Raw genomic sequence first — 18,087 nt, forward strand, 5'->3', positions numbered from 1 at the left:
TATATATACACGAAAAGGACAAAAAGAAAATTATTTAAAAACAAATTCCGTCATCAGCTCACACGATTATATTCGCAAAAAGGAGTGCTTTCTAATATTGTATGAATATAGCCAAATATATGAATATAGCAGCACTCAAAAAAAGTTTTTCTTTCTATTTTGTTCAAAAATGCTTTTTGAGTACTCCTCACAGTATTGTATTGATATATTTTGCTTTGGTTATATTGATACAGCATGAGAAAGCACTCCTTTTTGGGATCGGAAAAGTTGACTACATTTAATACATTATAGATAATTAACTCCACTTACTCTAAGTATAAAATTCGTACATTGCTTTGGTGATACTTAAATAATGCATACATCAAAAATTGAACTGTATTACGAAGTGTTACGTGACTAAAGTGTTACAAAATAAATGTGTTATGCATATAATAAATTTGTTACACAATATCTTTGCTGCAAGGTTTGTATGCGAAGGTTCTGTTATAATCTTTGTTTTTAGAATCCTTGTTGAAACACACATTAGGAGACGCAAATTAAAATTAAGAAGAAAAGAAAAACACTATCGAAATCTAAGGAATCAATACTGACGAAAATGTGACTAAAAGCTTCAAAACCTGTTTGATTGTCAAAGAAAACTGGAATTTCGAGACTATAATAGAAACACTTCCAAGTTTCATCACACAATCAAAATGTTTCTGTCCCGTTTTCCTTACTAGTGATTCGATAAAATTTAATAGCGTTTATGTTTTACCCTCGTATGAATATAAATTTGCGATCCCTAATGCACAGTGAGCAAAATAAAAAACGAACTACTTTGAATAGCTTTTGATCTAATGATCGGATCTTCACGTTCTAGGTTTCAACCTTAAAGGTTCGAGTAGGTGATTTTAAATGTGATAATTAGTAAAAGCAATATTTCAAGTTACGAAATCACACACAAAAACGCACTTTCTCTGAATAAACATGCTTTTTTTTCCCAACAGATTTGGATATCTGACTTCCAAGATATAGGGGTTAGCCGCCAACTGAGAGATATGGTTTTGCTGTCATAAGTTTGAGCCTCTTAATGTTAATTCTACTCTTTGCGTATTTTGCCATGCCTCGAAATCTTTCACGCATTATAAAACTCGTTTATCAAAAAATGATTTCATGCAAAAAAATAACTTTTTGTAAATATTTATTATTTCTTATAATTTTACATAACAATAGCCGAAACAATTTTGAATTGTAAGGTACACAATTTTTTACACCATTTTAAATAATGTAATTTTACTGGTGAAATTCAAAATTAGAGTAAAATTGGTCGAATAGTTCCTGAGAAATTGAATTTTAAAATTACGATTTTTTTAAAATTCGTTTTCTCAGGAACTATTCAACCGATTTCGCTCACATTTTTCTTTTTGCTTTGTGAAAGTACATTTTTTAAATTTCATAAAAAATTGTATATCTGACAATTAAAAATTTTTTTGGCTATTACAAAATAAAATAATAAAAAAGTAGTAAATATTTTCTAAAATTTATTTTTTGTTTAGAATTTTCTTTGGATAAACGAATTTTATAATTGTGTGCAAAATTCTTTCAATGCGTTTAAAAAGTTCTCAAGATATGTTGAAAAACGCATAAGGTAAAATTATCATTAAGGAGTCCAAGCCTTGGACAGCCGGAAATTTTAATTTACCTCAACACCAAAAATGGTGGTAACTATTCACCAAAATTTTTTACAGTGTATTTTTTTTATTAATTGGGTATGTTTTATAACACTTATTATTGATGCCTTTAAATAAAATTTCCACCTGAAAATCAATTTTGAAAACTTCTACTTTTAAAAACTACTAAAAAAACTTTTTAAATTTTTTTATTACCAAGTTTTAAAGAAAATAGTTTTTACTTGTCATAGTCATTTACTAATAGTCATTTATTAGTGTATACAAAAGTATTTTTGTTCATTATTTATACTTAAATGATATTTACCATAACTAAGAGTTCCCCAGCCTGCTACAAAAGCATTCCTTTGAGATAAATCATCTTCTCTAAATACATCGAAAGGTATGCATATAGGAGTAATATGTTCAGTAAAAGTAACGGTGTCCCTTAGAACAAGTATGGCAATATCATTTTGAAAAGTACGTAAATCAAAAGAATCAAATTTAATAATATTTTGAACAGAAATATCAATAGGATCTGCTCCATNCCACCTGAAAATCAATTTTGAAAACTTTGGATATTTTAAATTTTTTTATTACCAAGTTTTAAAGAAAATAGTTTTTACTTTTGATAGTCATTTATTAATAGTCATTTATTAGTGTATACAAAAAATACTTAAATGATATTTACCATAACTAAGAGTTCCCCAGCCTGCTACAAAAGCATTCCTTTGAGATAAATCATCTTCTCTAAATACATCGAAAGGTATGCATATAGGAGTAATATGTTCAGTAAAAGTAACGGTGTCCCTTAGAACAAGTATGGCAATATCATTTTGAAAAGTACGTAAATCAAAAGAATCAAATTTTATAATATTTTGAACAGAAATATCAATGGGATCTGCTCCATCGTCAGTTGTGTCGATGTTGTGATCACCAAGACGTACCCTCAACTGTGATGGTCTCATTCTGTGAAAAGTAAGATTAAAGTAGAATGCATAATACACTCATATAGTTAGCAAAGACAGATGGTGGTGCAAAAAGTACTATCAACAGTGACAAAAAATGAAGAGAAAACACGTTATTTTCTTTTAATTTTATGTCACTGATGATGGTAATTGTTAAAAGTACCCAAAATACCGTATTTTTCTCATTATTTATGTTTTATACGCGAATTTGAATACTGTAGCACTAAGACACATTTTATTTTATTTATTTATTTAGATATACAACTGTTATCCAGCATGATAAGAACATGAATAGAATTTTCACGTCTGTTGTTTTCTTTTAATTTTATGTCACTGATGATGGTAATTGTTAAAAGTACCAAAAAATATCGTATTTTCTCATTATTAGTGTTTTATACGCGAATTGAATACTGTAGCACTAAGGCATATTCTATTTTATTTATTTATTTAGTTATACAAATGTTATCCAGTATGATAAGAACATAAACGGAATTTTCTCGTACTCTATACTGGATGCTCCGTAATCACCACCCTAAATGGATATTATTCGATTCCTTATTAAAATTTAAATTAAAATAATTAGCGCATTAAGAATCGCAAGTATTAAGAGAGAAGTACAAAGGTTATCAAAACCTGTCAAAACACTATTAAGGAAAGCAGGATTAAATTCAAATGTGTTTCTGATAATCGCTGTTCATCTCTTCTCAATTTAGATTCGCAATCTAATTTGTTCGTATGTTTTTATTCTAGTCTTCTTCAATAATGAGTTGGCTGATTTTGATAACGCTTTTGCTTTTTCCTCGATCATTTATTAATTTTTAACCCCGATGGGTACTTAATTTTCATTTCATTTTTACAAGAAATCTAAAAATATATAGTAATGGCGGTGATTACTACATATTTTTAAAGTCTGAAAATTAAACTTTAAAGTCTGAACTATATATCTGAAAATTAGATTAAATAATTTTTTTTTCTCGAATCAATAATATGCTTAAAGAGTTGCACCAGAACATAAAAATAACTTTCAATTAAAAGTATAAAATATAACGGAGTCTTAATTATTCCAGTCTAATTAGTCCAAAATGTTACAGGGGATATTTACTTAATGAGTCACTGTCAGAGAAACATTAGTGATTAGATAAAAATTTACCTAATTTTTCTCCTAAACTAAAAAAAAAAATGCACAACCAAAGTAATTATTTCATCAAATATTTATTAATTACGAAACTTAATTTAACATATAATTTTTAACAAATTAGCTTCCTAAATTTTTATGAGAAAATATTTGATTGAGGTATGTTTAAGTTCCCTCAAACAATCTAACGAAAAATTTTTTTTCACCAAATCAGTATCAGGAAATCTTATTAAAAAATTATAAGTGACGACGAATGCTTAACTTAGAAATCAGGTAGGAAAAATAACGACTCTGCGAGTTGAAATGCAAAAGATATAACCCTTTACTCTAATTCTCCATTTTTAAAAAGTAAGGAATAATAATTATTTTCATATGCAGGATTCTTAAAAGAAATGCAGAAAAAATCAGTTACAATTTTTTGAAGGGGGAAAAACATTTTTGTCGCTTTGCATATCTGCAAAACTGCGTGTACAATGTTATACATTCTTTGATACTCAACGTAAATGCAGTACTTTTTCTCTTTCGAAGTGTATAAAAGACAAAAGAAAAAACTACGTTTTTCTTTCAATCCAATGATTGTGAAACACTGTTAACAACTATACAATGCAAATTATAGATAAATAAAATTATATTGCAAATTAATATAAAAAATTAGGATTTTTTGTTACAAAAAAATAACTTACGTAGTTCCTCTTCGAGAACTAACAATGCAATGAGCTGCTGTTACGACATGTTTATTAGTAACTAATACTCCTCCACATTCAGCACTAATACCTCTTCTTCTAACATAATATATGACGGCCTGAAAAAAAAAATTAATCTTAAAACATTGCATTAAATTTACTGAAAAGTTAAAGAAAACAACTTTCCAGGCCGCATGGAAATGTTTAACCGGATGTTTAACCAACATAAGTAATTTAAAATTTAAAGTATAGGAAAAATGAGTTCAGTTAAACTCAGAGTGAAAGATGTAGTTTCATATGCTGAAACTTTTTTAAAACATCGGAATGCAAACAATTTATGGCAGTGTTTCTCTGGATTGCGCAGAAAGGAAATAATCCTGCCTTAATTTACCATATCCTGCCGTATTTAAACCAAATAACCAGCCATTTTTAAACCGAGTAATCCGGCCGGCCCTAATTTAAACCGAGAGTAACCACAAAATTTCAAATACCGAATTTTTTGTTTAAAATATTAAAATGCAAACAAATTATGGCAGGGTTTCTCTGGATTGCGCCGAAGGGAAGTAATCCTGTCATAATTTATTTGCATTTTGATATTTTAAAAATAAAATTTGGCATTTGAAACTTCGTGGATTACTCTCGGTTCACCTGAACAATTTTTTTCCCCTTTTATTTTTTAAATTCTTAGAATCAATGGAGAGGAGACAGAATTTGTCACGAAAAGTTTCACCTGTGCTTTTGTTCTTATTTCACTTAGTTTCAATCTATTATAGATTATTCCAACATGCCAGTACACGATGCCTAGGTTTCATTCAAAAGTTTTTTCTCGAGTTCGAAAAGTTTTCGGAATGTATTTAGAAGGTATGCAGTTGCATAATAGAACTATTCCCATTTTCAAGAAGGATGGTCGTCATAGGTTGTCGACCACTGGCCTATGCTATGTTGAGGCACAGATGGTCGAAATAAAACTTCACAAACTATTCGCGATCGCAACACTCGAATACGCCATCTGGGGAGAGACCGGTTTCATGCCTTTAGCCCTTCTCCCTTCCCTCTCCTCCTCTTTTCAGTTATATAGGAATGTACTACGATATTCTCCCTTTTCTTAATATTTTTCCTTTCTACTTAATAAAAGTATTTTCTAAAATTTCCGTGATACTTTTCTTTAGAACTATGTTTAATGTAGTTTTCAGTTCCATATAGTTTTTCAAGTTAAAAGATTTTAATCTATATGAAAATCAAGAGAGAAACTAACGTACTTCCTTCCTCTATGACTTTCCACACGCTAATGGGGAAAGCATGTGAAGTGTTGCCATAGGAAAAGAGTTCTGCTCTACGCCACCTGCAGCCCATTTCGATCGCCAATAGTTTGTCTAAAGGAATCATTTTTATGTCGTTGTTCATTGTGTAATAACGTCAACGGGTGCAACTTTGATCAATCTTATAAATAACATTGGGATACAAATGTCTCATTGTGTTTATAGGAATGCTTGATATTGCCTACATTCGGGTATGGATATTTCAAATCTTTAAATTAGTTTTGCCCTGAAACTGCAGATATTTCTAAATGATATTTTTATCGATATCGGCCTCAGACTTTGTGACGGGGGGAGTTCTTAACGTAGACAAACAAATTGTATTTTCTAAGAAACAGCGCTCTATATGCATATGGATTCAAGAAGTTCAATTTTCTTCTAACTTAAGAATTTAAAAGCTGCATAAATGCGTAATGCATGTATATTAAAATAAGTATACAGTCTGTTAAAATTTTAAGTAAGTTCGTAAATTTTAAGTAAATCGACAGATAACAAGAAATGCAGAATAAAACAACTTACCATCCATGGCCAGGCTCCGATAACTGACTCTTGTCCTCCTACTATTCTTCGAAAAGTAACGTGTGTTTTGCCGCAATCTACAATGAAAAATATTTTTCTGCAATTACTTTAATTCAAGATTTTATTTCAAGGGATATGCAATTACATTTTTTAAATGAAAAATAATGTTTAGTTGTTTTTTTATACACATACTATGAGTATTTTATTATTCAATTCTGATCAAGGTATAACAGCAACCCATCTAACAGCACGATATTTTTAAACCTAAATCGAAGAAAAAATACATGAAAAAAGCTACTACATTTAGGAACTATTTGTTTCAGATCGCATGGTAGAAATTTATCGTAAAATAAATTAATTAAAAGTGTTACCTAAACAAAAAATTTCAATTATTTAAATCAAGAGCTAAAGAAATTTAGAAAAATGTTTGCTTTCTTTGTTGAGAAAATAGCTTGGAAACAGAGCCGAATTCTTGCTCAACTTTGCAACAACCAATAAAAGAGATTAAAAAAAAAAAGAAGAAAAAGAGATATAAAAAAATTATTTGGTAGTAAATTGAAAGAGTTGCATGATCTATTAATTTATCAGAGCAGTTAAAAGGTAATTTTAGGATAAAAAATTGCGTGAAAAAAAAAGAATTAAGAAAGGAAGGGTTATTTTTTTAATTTTACTGAAAATGCTCGAAGTAGTCTTTTAATGTAAACTCGAAGAAAGTTAATTTTCATTTCTTTCTCTTTTAGTATAAATAAGTATAAACAATCTTAATTCTATCCAGCCACTAGAATACACTAGACACCATAAACGAAAATTTTTTTTAATTATCTTTACAGTGCATACGTATATAGTGCTAAATTGTCTGGAGAAATAAAGTTTATCTTATAACATTCCCATACACTCTTCCTAGGTCGTTTAAAAAAAAGAATTAAATAAAATTCTATGATTTTTTTTAATTATTTAGATAAAAATGCTCAAAATATTTTAATTAATAACTGTATTAGTAAAAATTTGTTATTGATTGATTGAAAAATTGTTTTAAGGAAATAAATTACATAATATTTAATTTTTAACTTAAATTATTTCAAAACTTATAATATTTACACATCATATTATCACAGTAAATTAAAACGAATCATAAGTTTCAAGAACAATTGCATCACTTATAGATGCGTATCTCAGCCAAGCGCAAACTTACAGCTTTCTGCCATGAACATAAAGGTTAATTATAAGACAATGGCAGATCACAAATAGAAAACTGAAAAACAAAAAAATGATGGCAAGTTTAAAATTGAATGTAGATAACTTCTTGTTTTATTTCAAAATTTAGTTATATTTCAGGAGAATTTTGGCGGTACGATTAAATCCAGTTTTAATTTATCCTTGAATAAGATAAAAAATTAATAGACGTAACTCGGATTTTTTAAAACTGAAGGAACGCTTAAAAAAATTTTTTTTTTTCAGTTTCACAGCACACACTTGATTTGTATTTTCATAATTTTTTTTAAAATTGAAGTACAAAAACATAAACATTAGAGTTCGCAAAATAATATTTAAGAGCAAAAAAAAAAAAAAAAANAAAAAAAAAAAAAAAAAAAAAAAAAAAAAAAAAAAAAAAAAAAAAAAAGATGACGGAATTTGTCGAATCACTACTTAAGGAAGTTGTTACTGAAAACGTCAAATCTGATTGATTGCCGAAGAAAACAATAAGGAGTTCAAAGGCTACTTTTTCAGAAATCCTCCACGTTTAACCAGATAGTTAAAAAATTTTGATATTTTTCATCTCGTTTTCCTCGATAGAGTTGCGATACATTTTGTTGTTGTTTCCGATCCTTCACAATATAGCCAAACGTTTTAAATGACCACTGAGAAATTGTGAAACTGCCGTTTGATTCGATCTATCTCCCTTGAACTCTAGAGCACCACCCACCAACAGGGCTGTTTCTGCCAAGCCAGTGGTGAGCAGGAAGGGTTAACCAGAGTTTAATGTCATAATTTTTCTTCAGGGAAAAAATGTTTTGATTGGTAATCAGGTATTCAGATGTTGCAATCTCAGTGGTACCCCTTTTAGCCTGACTTCATTGCAGGGACACCAATATGTGGCGAGATCCATTGTTAGTGGACATCTCGAGTTTTAGCGAGGTATTTGTCGATTATTTCAGTGCCCAACAAGGTCAGTAACTTGATTCCAGTCCTGTAAGTATTGTAAGGAACTGCGACTGTCAGTGAGAATCCAGAGGTCACCAGAAGCATTTAATTCAAGAATGGACTTTAATCCTTCATGAATGGCTATCAGAAGGCTTCTGAATTATCTGGATTGCGTCTTGAAAAATAAATAACTTTTGAAAAAAATGCCACTTCCAGTGTGATTTATTTCATTCTTACTGCGATAAATTTTAATACAGTTTTGTTTTCCCTCGCTTAAATGTTAATTAACAACCTCCTATGTGTATACTTCATACTGACTTCTTGACAACAATTTAAACAATATATATTAAGGACTACGATATATAATAATCATAATAAATTATAATCTATAAGTAGAAAAGGATATATTACCATTCGGAAAAGGACTACTTAGTCTTCTTCCATCTTGTGTTTCGTTAGAGCTTCCTGGATTGGTGCTACGATTAGTGTTAAATTCAGTAGAGGTTGTTGATGTATGGTTCAAAATATCCGATTCATTTGACTTATAACCCTTAACAGCAACTGGAGTATCGGTAGTAAATTCTTCGTCTTCTAAAAGTGGGCAACAAACTTTAGGAGCTTTCCCTTCAAAACCACACAAAGATCTTCTCAAGACGCCCAAGTTGCGTTGTTCAATCAAATTGCGACATTGATAAAGTGCAACGCAATTACCAGATCTAGCCGTCAGAGTAGTACACGTGTTTTCAGTAGCAGATGAACGAGGAAAAATCACTTTAGCGCCTGTAGAAAAAAAAAATAAAGATTACCAAAGCAAATTATAAACAGTTAAGATATTGCTAACTCTACTGTTAAAGCAATTCCCTTTTTAGCTGTGAGATATTAGCCATTGAAATTTTTAATCAAAAATGCAATATATATATAAACGTTATAATTTATAAAATATTGTTTAGGGAAGAGTGTTCTGCCGTGTAATTAAAAATAAAATTTAAATGAAAAGTAAATGAATAAAGCAATAAAAACGTAAGTGCGTCGCAATTGTTGCACTTACTTTGCTTTTTTTTTTTTTTAAATCGCTTAGTTGTGTTGTACTTTGGCGCAGTATTACGGGAGTTGTTGCAGTGTTTGAGGGATAGGACTAGGTAATGAGATGAGATCGGGTACCTAGATTGTGTCGAAATTAGTTCTGTTTTTTAGCGGACTAAACACTAGTCAAGAAGAAAGATCTGCCATATTGGTGTGTCCTTGTTAATTCAAGGCGTCTGTGTTGATTGTTTTACTAAGTCATCTCTACTGCTTTTTTGCTTCTAAACTATATTTATTTATTAGCCATTACAATTATAAAAAATATTTTTAGTCCAGCTTATTATACGTTTACTAAAGATTCACACCCTAACAAACAATAAGGATTTTGTTCAATAGTAGCACTATTGTGTTTCGCTTCAATAACATCTGATCGCTGGGTAACACCGGGTTCAACCCAGCCTTAACCCGAGAATCCATGGTATCTGCAGTGCAGAGGAGGAAGATAATAACTACATTACATGTAAATTACATTCATAATGTTCTTAAATTATCCTGTAAGATAAAAAATATCTACTACTGTTTCCTTGAAATTCTAATATTTCTAATTTTTTCATAAAATTAACATGTGCACCCTGTCTTATCTTAGTAGTAGGATAATTTGCCTTTTTCATTAAAAAAATATTTATAAAAAAAGGAGTGCATTTATGACTTTTCAGGAATGATATATTGTACACAACTAAATAATAAATACTTTGTTTGCCGACATCTTCAATTTTTAGCTTCGACAGTTATTGTCAAATTCATAATGTAAATATTAACTTTAAATGCAAAATTTTCTCTTCTGCATTTTTTTTCTAACCGAAACAAACTTAAATTTTAAATTTGTTATCCATTTAAAGTAGAAATTGCAAACTATCTCAAGACGTTGATTTTAGTTCTTTTATAGCTGTAGTTGGGGAAATTAGTGAGCTTATCTGTTAGTAGGTTTATGCTAGAAATGTACATTTTTGCATAAAAATACTAATTAACTTAAAATAACCATAAATTATTTCTCTAAAGTTATCATTTAAATTCTCTGAGATCTCTGCATTTTTTTTTCTCTAAATCATCCTAAATCTTTTTTGCTGTTTTATTGGTTAATACGAAAAGATTTATATTACACTTCGACTTCGTCTAAACGAAGTGGTTCGACTCCTTAAATATTAAAATAAATAAGAAAAATATTGTATTGGGCATTAAGCTAAAATATACTTATGGAATGGAATAGTTTCTGTATTTAAAAGATTACAATAAAGGAAAACATTTTCTTTTGTAGCGAAAGATATTAAATTTTTTAAAAATTATGCATATGTTGTATTTTGGAACAGATCCCAAGGTATAACATGTACATTTACCACATGTTTTTTTTTAAAATTAAAGTTGTGGGTAATCTAAATGAACTATCATTATTTTCTCATAACTAAAACATCTAAAAATCTTTTCTTTTTTAACCAGTTAAAACGCAGTTGAATAATTTTATTAACTTTCAAAATATTTGATGTAACTTTCTTAATTCTTTTATGACATACGTGATACAATAATATATAATTATTAATTAATATATTTATTTTACTTCGTATGCTTTCGTATTGTCGGTGACTGTCAGTACACTTTCACAAAACTACTGTCAGCACAAATTAATATTTTATCATATCGCAAATTCAATTAACTCAAATTAAAAAAATAAAAGTAAAATTCTGAATTGAATAATTACGTTAATCTGTATTATGAAATTCTCTGGTCATTTATCGTAACCACAAACCATTGTCATTTTTAGAAGTTATTCATTAAAATATGCAAAAAAAGTAAAATTCAATTTTATTTTTATTACATAATGATATTAGTAATTTGAATAACAAAGCAAATTTACTTTCAAATAAATGTTGGATCTTTCCGTATAACGCAGTTGAATAATTTTACAAACTTTCAAAATATTTAATGTAGCTTTCTTAATTCTTTTATAACATACGTGATACAATAATATATAATTATTAATTAATATATTTATTGTATTTCATGTGCTTTCGTATTGTCGGCGACTATCAGTATACATTCTTAAAACTACTGTCAGCGCAAATTAATATTTTATCATATCGTAAATTCAAGTAACTCAAATTAAAAAATTAAAAGTAAAATTCTGAATTGAATAATTACGTTAATCTGTATTATGAAATTCTTTGGTCACTTATCGTAACCACAAACCATTATCAATTTTGGAAGTTATTCATCAAAATACGCAACAAAAAAAATCCAATTTAATTATTTTTAGTTAGCGATTTTAGTAATTTGAATAACAAAGCAAATTCACTTTCAAATAAATGTTGGGTCTTCCCGTATGAAATATTAAATGACGTCAATTCAAGCACAACAAAAGGAAAAGAAAATTTCTTAGTAAAATATTACTGCTTAATGATTACAATCTGATTTGTCATAGTTCACAGCACATATTATAGTCAAGCATCATCTAATCTTTTAAGCTCTTGAGGAAAAACACTATAATAATATAAATTATTGTAATTGTCTATTAAAACATTGTTTTTAACTAATGAGGCTTATTGATTGTAATGATTTAATCGTTGATATTTGTTACAACTTTTGGATAAAGCTCAAATGTTAACAAGTACTGTGGTGATTTTAATTCTTAAAAAGACTAAAATCCAAAATTTTGAGAACTAATAAGCGTATGAAATTAAAATTAAATTAGCGTTATATTTGTTGTGTTAAGATTTCCAGTTGATTCGTTTAGTCGATGATATAAAATTTTTTTATTATGACAGTTTTTATTATGATAATATTTATTCTAATAAATTAAATGACAGGAATAATAATTATCTTTAGAAATAGTGGTCTTATGTTTTGTGAAGATGGAAATGATAAGCAAGGGTAAAAAAATTGCAGGCAAAATAATTACAGAAAAAGACTAGAATTAATAAAGGTAAGTGATAATACATATATCTTTTTTTTCTGTTGATAACTGTTTTCTTTCAATTTTGCTTATAAATACTTTCTTTTCTTTATCTAGATTTTCTTAATAAATTAGCTTACAAAATAAATTATGGTTATAATTTTCAAGAATGTCTCTGACAATTCTCTTTAAAAGTCGCTAGGAAATCTGATAAATCTTATGTTAAGCATTTTACCATATAATTAATGCATAAAATAATTTTTTATAAGCTCTTCACATATTTAAAAATTGCATGAAGATTTTAAACTCTATATCATTACAGAATTCTTTTAAAAAATTTAAATATCATTTGAAGATAAGGCAGTAAACTATACAAAATATATGAAAATAGTGGTTAGTTACATATTTGAAGAAAATTCCCCATTAATGCCCATTTGCCTTAAGAACACATTTGTTTTTATTTGTTCTTATTTGATTTTTCGAATTTTAGTTATATCGTAACTTTATGAAGTACAGATTTTCATATTTGTTGTTTCCTTTCATGAATAATGCGTATTTTTTTACATGTTGTTTAAGTTTGGTTTTAAAAGAATTATTGAAATTTTCCACTAAAGATTTAATGTAGAGATTAATTTATTGCAACAATATATAGCAATATGCAGTTTCCTTAATATTTTCTGTAAATATAACTTTGTAAGCTATTGACTGATGATTTTAAGCATTTAAATGAATAGTGTGCAAAGTAAAAAGGATATCAACTTAAATAACTTTAGTTCTAATGATCAGATTCTCATAAAATAAGCATCAATATTAGTCGTTCAAAGAGGCAACTTAAAAAATGCTAATTAACTTGTGCTAACTATTAAGTTATAGAATCAGACACAAAAACGTGCTTTCACTGAATAAACACAGATTTTTTCCAACGAATTCGGATTTTTAACTATCAAAATATGGTGGGTAGCAGCAACCCGGAAAATATGGTCCCTATAGTTTTGACAGGAGAGCTGGCGAAAGTTTTAACCCCTTAATGTTATACTCACTATTGAGCCTTATCTCGTAGTTTCAGAGCGAGTAAAAAAAATTTGCACATAACTATAAAAATTTTCTATCCATAGATAATTAATTTCAAGTAAAAATATATTGTTAATTTTTTTTTTAAATTTAAAAAGGTCGAAAAAATAATGAATTGTAAGGAGTAAATTTTTACACTATTTTAAATTATGCAATTTAAATTAAAAAAATACCAAGTTTGAGGGAAATTGATTGAATACTTTTTGAGTTATAAGACTTTAAAAAAAGCCATGTTTTAAGAATTTTATTTCTAAGTTAAAAGACAAGTGCTTTGACGCAAAATGAGATAAAAATATGTGATGGCTGTTAACGGATATATTGAAAACTAATAAATAAAAAAAACATTATACGATGTAATACTAAAATAGTAGATAAAATAGTAGAATAAACACCTTTACTGACTGCAGCTGCAATTTAAAATTTCATTTTATCGTAGTTGAAAGAGTAGATATTTCAAAATAGGAGAAAATATGTTGCGAATTTTAACTGATAGAATAAAAACTAATAAATAAAAACTTCCGAAATAATTCTACTATGACATACTTTTTAGCAAACAAAATGTTATAAATAGAATTTAAAGACTTTTCCTTTCTGCATTTTTTAATAGAGTATTTCATTAAATCATCCATTGTTTCGAAAAGTCAAATATGCCGTGAAAAACGGGTAAGTATTTAAATTCGATAAATGATAAATTATTAACTTACCTGCTGTTGTATATCTGTTCTGTTGAATTGTTTCTTTAAAACATAACAAAAATACCCAGCCAAGCAACAGTAGTTGCATGGCTTAAAGTATATAAAGAATAGCCCTTGAAAGCCTTTTCTTTTCCTGTAAGAACGAAATTGTAATTAATTTTCTAGTTTTAATAGCCGCTGGCTATATTGGCGCACACGAATTTTCCATAGCTTTCTCTAAGGAGAGTATTTTAAAGTTCATCCTTTTTATATATTTTGATGTTTAGTTTGAAGAATTGGATAATTCTGTCTTTTATTCTGCATGTTTCCGGTAGTCTTTTCTTATTCAGTAGAAACCTTTTTAACCACAAGTTTTGGAAAGGTTAAAATTTTAATAATTGCGGTGAATTAAAGATAAGTCGAGGTGTTTTTCCAGTTTAACTAAGAGATGTATTTTTATACTTTCATAGTCAAATCCAAAAATAAATTTTCGTAACATTGCAATTGATGTAAAGAATTTCACAAATTCATAAAATATCATTTCTTTAAATTTTCTGAAAATTAAATGACGAATTATTCTTGGGTGAAAGTTATTTCGGTTTGATAATTAGTTAGTTTGAATATTTTAAATAACAAAAACTCATTAACAAAAAGTAAATGTTACTCTTAACGGTGAAAAAGGGGGTTTCAATTGACTTTATTGTGTACGAAATATCAATAATTGCCATTTAAGTATTGCTATTAAAAGGGTGAGTAGGGCTTATTTTTGTTGACAAGGTGGTAAAGGAAGTGTAAGCGATGCTGATATAAGACACTTAATACAGTTTGGTGGAAAGAAAATCCTTTATACATTGCACAATTCTCTAGATTTTGGAAAAATTACACTTGTGGTTTATTTATTTTTGCTGACACGATGGTAGCAGATACAAAATCACTGAAAAGACGCTTGCCTAATATTTGAAAAACCCCTGAATTTAGTCTAAATTTTGCGTTAAAAAGTGAATCATCTATAAAATTTACATGGACCCCTTTGTATACATTTGAAGTTTAGGGGGTAAATTACTTGTATCAGACATAAATAGTTTCAGTATAACATTAATTTTCCAACGAAAGACATCACTTAAATTTAATACCGTAGAGGTAAAAAATAATCTTATACCTTAAACATTACGGTTACTTTTATGGACAGTTTGATGCAGGTTACTTAATTGTAATCTTAGAATGAAGTTCTAACAGTGGGAACGACAAACATTTAACTGAGTAAGAAACAAAAATCTGTCGAAACACTAGTAAGGAAGGTGGGATGAAAACATTTAAAACAGTTTGGTTTTATGGTCAAGCTTGAAGGTGTTTCTAATACGCATCTTTTAAATCCTCTCTGTTTCCCATGGTAATGGAAAAAAAAATTTGCTTTCAGACCCGCTTTTTTCAGAAGTGATTTGTTGGATGTCACTTCGATAGCATTTTTGTTTCTATCTCGAGTCAATAACTAATGACTTTTATTAAGTTTCCTTTTTCGACTACAATTTTAAATCTAAAAATTTATAAAGGAAGACCATTAAAGACTCTTTTTACACATCATTACTGGATAAATTGCATCAGATGAGATCGGAATTTATAACTTTAAAATAACAATATAAGCTATTCTAACTCAAATTATCTTATATCATTTAAATTCATATTATTTTGCACTGAAAAATAACAAAAAAAAATGCTTAAAATCACAATACATAAATAAGCTAACAATAATTAGATAAACCTACCACTCAAATATCGCTTCAATATTCAATGCAAATTAGATGAAATATTTAAAATTGGTACTGAAGATTTCAGTTCATAATGCTTTTATTATTTTACGTATTTACATACTTTGTAGTGATATTCTTAAAATAAATAGGTAATATTTTTTAATAAAAGAAACAAAAAATTTACCTTTTGTTTAAGTAGTACTACTGTAATTGGTTCGAAAATATCTGTCAAGTAATAAATGCTGTACTTGGGCTGATTGCTTTCAGTAAAATAATAATTCCTTCGTTATCATCACAATTGGATTTTGAAGAAAATTGATTCGTTATTAGGGAAAATATTGCATTTTTTAACACTCAATTATTAACATTCAAAAATGAATTTGATCAACTGTAAGTTTTTGTAATTTAAATAATAACTTAGAAAAATATTTTTACACGCTTTAACTGTACATTTGTCGCTCCTGAATTTACAAAATACAATCAGCCCTGTTATACGAAAATCATTTATGTCGATATCTGACAAAAAACGATCTTTCGTGTTTTCACGATTTAGTAGGTCAGGAATTGAAAGCATTCGGAGATTTAATTTCATTTCATTTGGAGTCATTGCACGAAAAGAGTTACGTTTCATAATAAAAGAGTTCTTGGAATAATTATTGCCAAATATAATGTATTTTATGCTATTCATATTTCAGTATATTTTGTAATTGACTTTTGTTGAATTTTTTCTCTATTTCAATTGTTTATCGATTGCGTTGCGAAGGGATGTTTCTTAATTAATACTCATAACATTGTTGCAAATGTGTATGGACGTTAAGGAAACTTTTTCCTAGTGGTACTAGTAGCATTTATGTTTTGAAGCATAGGTCTTTAGTTTTAAATTTTTTATTTTTTACATACCGCCAGAAATCATAAATCAAACCTATATAGTGAGTGCGCAAAATAAAAAAAAAGGATCACACTGAATATCTTTTGATCTAATGAGTGGATCTTAACGTTCTATGACTCAATCTTAATGGTTCGAGCCGGTGATCTCAAATATGCTAATTAATTAGTGCAGACTATATTTTAAGGTATGAAATCAGACTCAGAAACATACTTTCTCGAAATGTACGCTTACCTTACATACCTTTCTTTTTTTGCATACTATCACCTTTTACTTTTTTTACATACTTCTTAATAAACCTTTTCTTCGACGAATTTGGATTTTTGAATCCTTAAAATTAGGGGGTAGCCGCAATTTAGGAAATATGGTGCCAATAGTTTTGTCAGGATGGCGGTCCAAATCTAGGACTCTTTAATGATAATTTTACTTTATGCGTTTTCCACCATATCTTGAGAACATTTTAAGTGGATTGAAAAAATTCTGCACAAAATTATAAAATTCGTCTATTTAAAGAATATTCCATACAAAAAATAAATTATAGAATATATTTTCTTTCATATTACTAGAAAAAGTTTTGAATTGTAAGGTATACAATTTTTTAAATCATTTTAAAGATTTTTATTTTAAATACGAAATTTGAGCGAAATCGGTCAAATAGTTCCTGTGAAATTGAATTTTAAAAATACTACTTCTAAAAAATTCTGTTTCTCAGGAACTAATCGATCGACTTCGCACAAATGTAGTATCTTTTTATGTAAAAATATCTTTTCTGAAACGCTGTAAAAAATTGTATGCCCTGCAATTCAATCTTTTTTTTTACTATTCTTCAATTAAATAATAAAAATTTACTTAAAGTTATTCTATGCACAAAATTATCTTTGCATAAGTGGAATTTAAACTTATAATCGTGTACAAAAAGTGTTCAATTCGCTCAAAAATTTCTCGAGACATGGCGAAATACGCAAAAAGTAAAATTAAAACTAAAGGGTCCAAATGTTGGTCCTCTGTCATTAAAAAAATATTGGGACCATATTTCCTAGATTGCGGGTAGCCCTTATATTTTGGGGGTCAGAAATCTGAATACATCGAAAAAAAGGTATGCTTATTCAGAGAAAGAACGTTTTTGAGTTTGGTTTCGCAGTTTAAAATATCGTCTGCACAATTTAGCATATTTGAGGTTACCGCCTTGAATCATTAAGAGAACTAAAACGTGAAGCTCTAATCATCGGGATCAAAGTTATTCTGGGTGATTCGTTTCTTATTTTTGCCCTACTGTTACAATCGGCTTAAAAAAAAGATATATATATATATATATATATATATTAACCAAAA

At 28.2% G+C, this 18,087-nt stretch overlaps 2 protein-coding genes across 2 annotated transcripts in view; one reads left to right on the forward strand and one right to left on the reverse strand.

The window, feature by feature from the left end:
- LOC122269690 (proclotting enzyme) overlaps positions 1 to 16,432 on the reverse strand; it is an 18,758-nt gene extending 2,326 nt beyond the window's left edge. The window contains exons 1-6 of the mRNA XM_043043915.2: positions 16,054 to 16,432; positions 14,152 to 14,275; positions 8,821 to 9,189; positions 6,268 to 6,344; positions 4,433 to 4,551; positions 2,338 to 2,615 (exon numbers count right to left, since the gene is read on the reverse strand). Coding sequence (XP_042899849.1) covers positions 2,338 to 2,615; positions 4,433 to 4,551; positions 6,268 to 6,344; positions 8,821 to 9,189; positions 14,152 to 14,230 — 922 coding nt within the window. The 5' untranslated portion in view covers positions 14,231 to 14,275; positions 16,054 to 16,432. The remainder of the gene's footprint in view (positions 1 to 2,337; positions 2,616 to 4,432; positions 4,552 to 6,267; positions 6,345 to 8,820; positions 9,190 to 14,151; positions 14,276 to 16,053) is intronic.
- The window catches only part of LOC107447360 (WD repeat, SAM and U-box domain-containing protein 1), a 56,418-nt gene that overhangs the window by 2,736 nt on the left and 35,595 nt on the right, over positions 1 to 18,087 (forward strand). The window contains exon 2 of the mRNA XM_043043908.2: positions 12,310 to 12,406. The gene's annotated coding sequence lies outside the window, so the exon portion shown is untranslated. The remainder of the gene's footprint in view (positions 1 to 12,309; positions 12,407 to 18,087) is intronic.

Source organism: Parasteatoda tepidariorum, chromosome X1 (assembly GCF_043381705.1).
Source record: "Parasteatoda tepidariorum isolate YZ-2023 chromosome X1, CAS_Ptep_4.0, whole genome shotgun sequence".
NCBI classification, from domain to species: Eukaryota; Metazoa; Arthropoda; class Arachnida; order Araneae; family Theridiidae; genus Parasteatoda; species Parasteatoda tepidariorum.